Source organism: Thalassophryne amazonica, chromosome 4 (assembly GCF_902500255.1).
Source record: "Thalassophryne amazonica chromosome 4, fThaAma1.1, whole genome shotgun sequence".
Classification (NCBI taxonomy): domain Eukaryota; kingdom Metazoa; phylum Chordata; class Actinopteri; order Batrachoidiformes; family Batrachoididae; genus Thalassophryne; species Thalassophryne amazonica.
Genome location: NC_047106.1, coordinates 37,459,246 through 37,469,245, shown reverse-complemented (window position 1 = coordinate 37,469,245; position 10,000 = coordinate 37,459,246). Strand labels below are relative to the sequence as shown.

Below are 10,000 nucleotides of genomic sequence, written 5' to 3'. Positions count from 1 at the left end.
CAGTGCATGCTTCCAGACTTGCTTTGACTTGATGTAGTCTCACACACAAAAAAGAATTCACATCCATGAAGTTTTCACGTCAATTTTTCCCACATGTAGTTTTGTTCTAATGATTTAATGTGTGTGTGTGTGTGTGTGTGTGTGTGTGTGTGTGTGTGTGTGTGTGTGTGTGTGTGTGTGTGTGTGTGTGTGTGTGTGTGTGTGTTAATTAAAAGAAAATGAGTCACATTACATCCTGGAGGTTAGCGGTTCCTTTGCTTCCCTCATCGTCCTTTAAGGCTTACCACCAATCCACATGAAATCCTTTTAAAAAAGGGATCCAGCTCTTGTTTTGTTACATAATAGTTATTCATACTAACAACTGCCTAATAATTATGCATAGACATACGGTGCATGCAGAAAGCATTCACTGTGCTTCACTTTTTCCACATTTTGTTGTTACAGCCATATTCCAAAATTAAGTGAATTAATTTTTTTCCCCTCAAAATTCTGCTCCCAACACCCCATAATGACAACATGAAAGAAGTTTTTTTTTTTTTTTTTTTCACATTTATTAAAAATAAAAAACTAAAATCGTGTACATATGTATTCATACCCTTTGCTCAGTACTTTGTTGATGCACCTTTGGCAGCAATTACAACCTCAAGTCTTCTTGAATATGATGCTACAAGCTTGGTGCACCTATCTTTGGGCAGTTTTGTCCATTCCTCTTTGCAGCACCTTTCAAGCTCCATCAGGTTGGATGGAAACGTCGTTGCACAGCCATTTTCAGATCTCTCCAGAGATGTTCAATCAGATTCAGGTCTGGGGGCCGGCTGAGCCACTCAAGGACATTCACAGAGTTGTCATGAAGCCACTCCTTTGATATCTTGGCTGCTTAGGGTTATTGTCCTGCTGAAAGATGAACCATCGCCCCAGTCTGAGGTGAAGAGCGCTCTGGAGCAGGTTTTCATCTAGGATGAAGGCACTTCTCTCCTGATCCCTCAGTTTAGATGGGTGGCCAGCTCTAGGAAGAGTCCTGGTGGATCTGAATGTCTTCCGTTTGTGGAGGATGAAGGCCACCGTGCTCACTGGGAAATTCAAAGCAGCAGAAATGCTTCTGTACCCTTGCCTAGATTTGTGTCTCAAGACAATCCTGTCTTGGAGGTCTACAGATGAATCCTTTGACTTCATGTTTGGTTTGTTCTCTGATATGCACTCTCAGCTGTGGGACCTTATATGTAGACAGGTGTGTGCCTTTCCAAATCATGTCCAATCAACTGAATTTACACCAGGTGGACTCCAATTAAGCTGTAGAAACATCTCAAGGATGATCAGTGGAAACAGGATGCACCTGAGCTCAGTTTTGAGCTTCATGGAAAAAGCAGTGAATACTTATATATATGTGATTTCTTGGGTTTTTTTAATTTTTATTTTTAATGAATTTGCAAAAATCTCAAAACAAAACTTTTTTTCGTATTGTGAGTAGAATTGTGAGGGGAAAAATGTATTTGATCCATTTTGGAATAAGGCTGTAGCATAACAAAATGTGGAAAGAGTGAAGGGCTGTGAATGCTTTCTGGATGCACTATATCCCCTAAGAAAGCCAAAACTCACTTTTCCTTTGTTAAGCATTTTGGTTTGAAGTTATTAACATTTTGGATTGATTGAGAGGACTTTGTTTGCGTAGTAATTATGCACACAGTGTACTGTTGAAGTTATCACTAGTATAATATCTCTATCACCACCACATCTTTTCGAATGTCTCTGTAATGGTAATGATGGGGGTACTCATTTCTGTAGTTTAATACAGTCATGTCGGTAAAGTGTGCTTACATTTGAGGAGCTAATCCACAGTGCACATGCTGTCTACTCTAGAAGGACATACTGTACAGGGCAAACAATGCTTGTATAGTTACATGTCTCTATGTAATCGCACACTGTAATGTTTTTCATTCTGTGCATTCCTGGGCTGGGATTAGATCCTCATCTGTCTGTGCTGTCGTGATGTTGAGAGATGGAGGGAAAGTTTGCAGGAGTGAGTGTATTTTTTTGACCATATATGAGAGTAGTGCAGGATTTTTTTTTTTTTTTTTTTTAGAAAAAACAGGCAAATATAAAAGTCAACACATGACTTTGCAGTTGTAGGTTCTTATGTTGATCTACTATAACAGAAGTGAGAAAAGTATCTGTCCATGCTTGGTATTTTTTGCCATTATTTTACTCAACAAAAATATAAATGCAACACTTTTGGTTTTGCTCCCATTTTGTATGAGATGAACTCAAAGATCTAAAACTTTTTTCCACATACACAATATCACCATTTCCCTCAGATATTGTTCACAAACCAGTCTAAATCTGTGATAGTGAGTACTTCTCCTTTGCTGAGATAATCCATCCCACCTCACAGGTGTGCCATATCAAGATGCTGATTAGACACCATGATTAGTGCACAGGTGTGCCTTAGACTGCCCACAATAAAAGGCCACTCTGAAAGGTGCAGTTTTATCACACAGCACAATGCCACAGATGTCGCAAGATTTGAGGGAGCGTGCAATTGGCATGCTGACAGCAGGAATGTCAACCAGAGCTCTTGCTTGTGTATTGAATGTTCATTTCTCTACCATAAGCCGTCTCCAAAGACGTTTCAGAGAATTTGGCAGTACATCCAACCAGCCTCACAACCGCAGACCACGTGTAACCACACCAGCCCAGGACCTCCACATCCAGCATGTTCACCTCCAAGATCGTCTGAGACCAGCCACTCTGACAGCTGCTGAAACAATCGGTTTGCATAACCATCTGCACAAACTGTCAGAAACCGTCTCAGAGAAGCTCATTTGCATGCTCGTCGTCCTCATCGGGGTCTCGACCTGACTCGTCGTCGTAACCGACATTCGCTGGCGTTTGGCACGTTGGAGAGGTGTTCTCTTCACGGATGAATCCCGGTTCACACTGTTCAGGGCAGATGGCAGACAGCGTGTGTGGCGTCGTGTGGGTGAGCGGTTTTCTGATGTCAATGTTGTGGATCGAGTGGCCCATGGTGGCGGTGGGGTTATGGTATGGGCAGGCGTCTGTTATGGATGAAGAACACAGGTGCATTTTATTGATGGCATTTTGAATGCACAGAGATACCGTGACGAGATCCTGAGCCCCATTGTTGTGCCGTACATCCAAGAACATCACCTCATGTTGCAGCAGGATAATGCACGGCCCCATGTTTCAAGGATCTGTACACAATTCTTGGAAGCTGAAAATGTCCCAGTTCTTGCATGGCCGGCATACTCACCGGACATGTCACCCATTGAGCATGTTTGGGATGCTCTGGACCGGCGTATACGACAGCGTGTACCAGTTCCTGCCAATATCCAGCAACTTCGCACAGCCATTGAAGAGGAGTGGACCAACATTCCACAGGCCACAATTGACAACCTGATCAACTCTATGCGAAGGAGAGGTGTTGCACTGCATGAGGCAAATGGTGGTCACACCAGATACTGACTGGTATCCCCCTCCAATAAAACAAAACTGCACTTTTCAGAGTGGCCTTTTATTGTGGGCAGTCTAAGGCACACCTGTGCACTAATCATGGTGTCTAATCAGCATCTTGATATGGGACACCTGTGAGGTGGGATGGATTATCTCAGCAAAGGAGAAGTGCTCACTATCACAGATTTAGACTGGTTTGTGAACAATGTTTGAGGGAAATGGTGATATTGTGTATGTGGAAAAAGTTTTAGATCTTTGAGTTCATCTCATACAAAATGGGAGCAAAACCAAAAGTGTTGCATTTATATTTTTGTTGAGTGTAACACACACACAGTTTCACCATAGGCCACTACATCTGAAATAAATCTGATATAGAAATAATCACCTGTATATTTGCAAAGGTATGAGCTATGTATGTACACAGTCTCTACAAATTAAGAAGAGGTAGAACCTTCTCAAACAGAATTTACTATGCCATCATGGTGTAACAGGGCTATTCCACAGATTGCTGTTCCTTCCCATTTAATCCTGAATAGCAAATCGGGGCATTTTTAAAGCATCATAGTAACTTTTTGGTCCATCTTTGTCAATCTCAAACAAACTTTGTATATGTAGTAGTTGTTAAAGATTTTGTATAGTGTATATAAGTTATCACTGACCATCATTACCACCAGATTTGAAATCGAGATCCAATTATTGAACTCTTGAAAAATTTCGTCCTGATTCTGGAAATAGTTGATAGTACGTGGTAACTTTCAGGTATTCATAGTCTTAACGGCTTCAGTCATGTTTGAACTTGTTTGAACGGGGTATTTGTAGTGACTACAGCTTGCAATTTGTTTGATCTTGCTCCATCGGGGTAAAAATTTTAAGCTAAAGCAGGGTTTGTTGCGGTTTTTGTTCAACATTGAACAAAGCTGAACAAAAACTGGCCAAGGGTACAGCTCCTTTCGTTCGTTTTCTGGTGAGTTGCCAGGTCTGCACTTTATAAGACATCCTATTAGGAGGCAAGCCGAATTAAGCCATTTCATCCCGTTTTTGCACTTTTTGGATCGTGGGCGATCATAGTAGAACGGTGCCTGTGGAATTGTCCTGTAAGGGATCATAATTGTGCTGTTATCTATGTGAACCAATCCCTAAGGTGTGGCATGCATATGGACCATGGATTCATTGCAAAGTTTATATAATAGTGTGAAATGGTGATTTTTTTTTTTTCATCTTGCTACATTAGCAGTATTGATCTACAGTTTTGTCATTCATAATCACCCTTTTAATGCCTTTAGATAAGTACAACAAAACCTCTGTCTGTCTTTGTAGGACTTACAGTCTCAAGAAAGGTCAGCTGGAAAGGGACTATGCACAGGTAAGACCATCTGATATCTTGACAAGTTGGGAATTTAACTCTGAGTCAGCGCACGGATGATGAGAAAGCATGTATGTCACGTTCTGTTGTCTTCCTTAAAAACTCTAGGTATTGCTACTAAAGTCAGTGGGTTATAGTTGTAACCCAATGACATGTCAGCTTTACTTTTTGATGTCAGACTGTCCTGGGAGGTGTTGATGATGCAATCAAATCAGTCATTTCAATTAGGTTTCATGAAAATCACTTCTTTAATTTTTCTTCATAAAGTCCTTGTCAGAATTATTGGTCCCTTGAATTTTAGGTACAGAATTTAAAATATGTTCAGAAATAAAACAAGTTTGTTTTTTTACCACCATTTCATTTCTTAGGGCCCGGTCCCACTGGGGAGAGGATTAATTGCGCATGAATTGAGTACACAAATTACGGGTGTTCATTGTCGTCCGCAACAAAATTGGCCAAAAATGACAAATGTCCCAGTATGAATTACGGATATATAATAATGTATAGTGAATATATGACGAACAATCACGGATGTATAATGCATGTATTGAGGAAACGGATTGGACGCATTGCGATTGTCATGCTAGTATTACGGGTGTATTGTGAATGCACCGCGCACGTGTTGCTCGTACGCGGTATCTGCGTTGCGGTCATAAAAGAAGCGCACTCGGGCCTTCGGCATCACTATTCACACCAACAGTACAGCCTTTGGAGCAATAGCTGGACTCGGACAAGTTGATCACAGAGTTGATGTTCATGTTGTCATGCAAGGGTTAACTGTTCATGAGTTTGGGGGGGGGGGCGCTCGGGGTCTGTGAGAGTGTTTTTTTGAGAGTGGCATGAAAGGAGAGTGTTCAGCGTGAGTTGTGGCTAAACAGCAACTCTTCCTTTTGTTGGTGTTAAATAAAAGTCCTGAAAGAGAACCGAGGTCCACGGCTGACTTCTCTGCAGCTGGGGATTTACAGTTTGTTGTTGGACGGCAGCAGTTATTACATCTTTGGGGATCCATATCTACATCTGTACGTCTCCACATCTGTACTGGCACTGACTGGCAAGTATGTCGATTTCTGCCACATATAGTACTTTGGGTTGCGTGACGTGTTTGTTATGCAGTCGCAGATTGTCCGCAAATCAGATGCAAAGCACATGCAAAGCAGACGTAATACAAATGCTTTATCCGTGGCCAATCTGTATGCATTCGCTACAACTTATTTTAGTCCGTGATGTGGACATGATAGGCATGCAATATATCCATTTTACACACTGTCCCAGTCTGCTGCCAAGCTGCAAATCCCTGTCAGTTGCGGATATACAGCGCATACCTTCAGTATGTATTAAGTATGTATTGAGTATGTAAAGCGGATGTCATCTGCAGCTCAAAATCCTGGCAACGTAAAACGTGCCTCTGCGGATAATTGCGAACGTATGCGGGTGTCGGCCGACTCATACAAGCATGTTTCACGGATATTGCGGATGTTTGGCGAATATGAGCCAATTTTGTGCGCAATTCATACACAAATCTTCCTAAACGCCAGTGGGACCAGGCCCTTAAATTTGTATTATGTTGTGTCTGCCCCTTTGCAGAAAATCAAAATCAATTTAAATTACGGGTTGTAATAAAAAAAAAAAAAAAAAAAACTATTAGGGAAAATGACATTGGGAGTGAATACTTGTGCAAATCACTGTACCATAAAGCTGTTTACGTATATTTCATAATTATTAATGTGAATGAAGTACAATAAAAGAGGAAAACTGCATGTGAAGGTATGCTTTAAAGTAATCAAAGGTATCAATAACTGTGCCATGTATATTTTATGTTTGTATTTTAATTTCACTATATAAAGTATTTTTTGTTGTTTACTAAGTTTGGATATTTTCTGAAATATTATCTATATCTCCGTCTGTCTGTCTCTCTACCTATCTATCTACTGTATTTACAGAAGTATAAGTCAGTGTTTATTTACTGGTCCTCGCGACTTATAGTTCCGTGCGACTTACTATGTACAGAAAAAAAATCACAATTAATGACCACAAATTTTCTTTACACTTGAAATGAGAAAACTCTATTAAAAAGCCTTTTCGTTTTAAAAAATGAGAGAGGTGGAAATTTCCTAACAGGGCTTGATTACTTTCAGCATGTGTTTAAAACCACGTCGGGTCACACTTAAACATTCTTTAAACGACGCGATTGTCATGCCGTTACTATTTTGAGCTTTCCTCATGTCGGCTCCAATTCAAATACAATTAGCAGTCATGTTGACTTCAAGCAAATATATATATGAATAAATGTGTTTATCAAATAGCAAGAGACACAAAGAACTGCACTGTAAAAATTCACAGGATCAGACATTGATGTCTGTGACATTATAGTGACATTAATTAGCCTGTTAGCTCTGTTCCTTACACGGGTGCCTATAAATGAATAATACAGCAATTTAATCCATTTTGCTTCTTCTTGCATGAAGTGATAAACGCAAATTATACTCTGGTGCTACTTAAACTCAGGAAAATATGGTACCTGTTTATCTGATAGTGATTATTTATTGTGTACGGATCCCCATTAGTCATCACCATAGTGAAGACTATTCTTCCTGGAGTGATGAAAGCAAGGGCATTGGTAATGGGCCTTGGGCCAACTTATGTTGTGTTTTGGTGCAGTATAAATAAATTAATTGAGAAATGCATTCCTTCTTAGTTAAATTTATGAAAACAGTTGAATAAGTAAATTTATTGTATGGCTATGACGCTACATGTGCTCAGATTGGCTGATGGTCTGATATTTTCCCATATCAGACCATTACCATTACAACGGTCCAGATAGCGTATCACATTCGTTACAAATCAGAAAGCTAAAAACACAATTAGAAAAACCAAGTTGGACATGAACATACTGATTATGACTATGACTTTGATTATGACCATGATTTTATATATCGATACAGCATTTAGAAAAAACACACAGATTGAAAATTTACCACTAACCTGACCATCTTTTAAGCAGTTTCTTCATGGTGAAGTGAACAGATTTGACTATATGCCCAAAACCGCCAGCGATACTGTACGTTCGCTGTGGTTATATATATATATATAGATATATATATATATATAAATATATATAATATATATTATATACGACGAGGTCTGTTAGAAAACCTATCCGACCTTTTTATTTTTTGCAAAAACCATATGGATTTTGAAATCACGTTGATTGATCAGCCATGCCTTGAACCTTCGTGCGCAGTGCGTCAGTTTTTTTCACGCCTGTCGGTTGCGTCTTCGCCTGTGAGCAGGCGTTTTGTGAGCAGTTGGGCCCACCCCCTCTTGTCGGATTTTTATTGCGAGGTAAAATTGTCTGAACAATTGGAGCTTTTGCTGCGTCAGATTTTCCCAGAAACCTGTGAGAGCAGCCAGGTGGATACCATTTGGAAAATTCAGATGGCTTTCAGGGAACAATTTTATGGGGATCACACAGATTAGGAGTGTTTTACAGCGGTCTTTAAAGGACCGTCCACAGCGCATGAGAGCGTGGCGCACTCTGAGCGGCGATCGACAGGCTGAAATGACCAGATCATTTCTAAAGTGAATGCTTTGTTGATCTGGGACGTCGTCTGACTACCACAGAAATGGCAGAAGACGTGGACATCAGCACTTTTTCAGCACATTGAGACAGACCGTGCAGAGGAATTTGCGCGTCGGGACGAGCGCATGGCGCAAAGCAACGCATGATGAAGCCTCACAGGACATGTTCTGGCATGTCCAGCTCATCCACAATTTCTCGGATAGTCACACGACTGAAAAGCCACCGATAGCCATCTGAAAGCCATCCTGTGAGATCAACACGGAGGTGCTTTTGTCCCGCGCCATTTGCAGCTCTGTGGCTCATTCCTCCGCTCCTCTTTCCATGACAAAAACTCCTGTAACAGTGGAATGTGCCGAAAAAGTGCTAATGTCCACATCTTCTGCCATTTCTGTGGTAGTCAGACAACGTCCCGGATCAATACAGCCTTCACTTTGGAAATGATCTGGTCATTTCAGCCTGTCGATTGCCGCTCGGAGTGCGGTGCGCTCTCAGCCGCTGTGGGCGGTCTTTAAATTGGCTGTAACACTCCTTAATCTGTGTGATCCCCATAAAATTGTCCCTGAAAGCCATCTGAATTTTCCGAATGGTGTCCACCTGGAGGTCTCTCACAGTTTCTGGAAAAATTTGATGCAGCAAAGCTCCAAATCTTTCAGACATTTTACTCGCAATAAAAATCCGATGAGGGGGGTGGACCACTGCTCACACAAAGCCTGCTCACAGGCGAATGACGCAACCGACAGGTGTGAAAAACTCACGTATGCGCACGAAGGTTCAAGCTTGGCTGATGCAATCACATGTGATTCAAATCCATATGGTTTTTGCAAAAAATAAAAAGGTCGGATAGTTTTCTAACAGACCTGCTGTATATATATAATGAATGAATTATTAACCTCGGTTGCTCGGTTAATAATAGTTTTATTTATGAACATTTTGGGAAAATATGTAATTGCGATTTTCGTATTGGATATTGTGATTGTGATTTGATTTGCGATTATAATTTTTGTGATACATTGTTCAGGCATGGGGTGTTGAGAAGTGCTGAGTGATCGCTGAACAAGAAGCTGGGCAGCTTGTTGTTTGGGTATCCAGGCTGCACATTTACATGTGGAGTAAAGTTGAGTGATACCTGTTTATTTGCTGTGTGCTGCCTGTTGTTTTCTACACACACCTTCCCAGGTGTTTTTTTTTTCTTTCCCTGTGGGAAAACAGCCAGGTGGCCTTTATTATTCAGTGATGACCAAAGTTCAGCCTTTGAAATATATGTTGGTCTGCACTAATCAGGTCACAGGTCAGCTGAACAGTGAAAACACACCTACCCATGTGTATATGGAGTACAGGGTGTGATATTGTTGCAATATGTGCAAGAGTTGTAGTTAAACACTATTGCACAGGGTTTGGTTTGGCTGTGGTGGGCAAAATTAGTCCATTTCTATTTTTATCCATGAGGCAGTTTCTGTCTGGCAGGTGTGAGAAGAACATTTAACACGGTGCGCACACACACACACACACACACACACACACACACACACACACACACACACACACACACACACACACACACACACACACACACACACACACACACACAC

At 40.9% G+C, this 10,000-nt stretch overlaps 1 protein-coding gene across 4 annotated transcripts in view; it reads left to right on the top strand.

The window, feature by feature from the left end:
* Positions 1-10,000, top strand: part of LOC117509653 (F-BAR and double SH3 domains protein 2-like) — a 176,185-nt gene that overhangs the window by 56,663 nt on the left and 109,522 nt on the right. For all 4 annotated transcript variants that reach the window (XM_034169399.1, XM_034169401.1, XM_034169400.1 and 1 more), the window contains exon 3: positions 4,786-4,831. In XM_034169399.1, the coding sequence (XP_034025290.1) occupies positions 4,786-4,831 (46 nt within the window). The remainder of the gene's footprint in view (positions 1-4,785; positions 4,832-10,000) is intronic.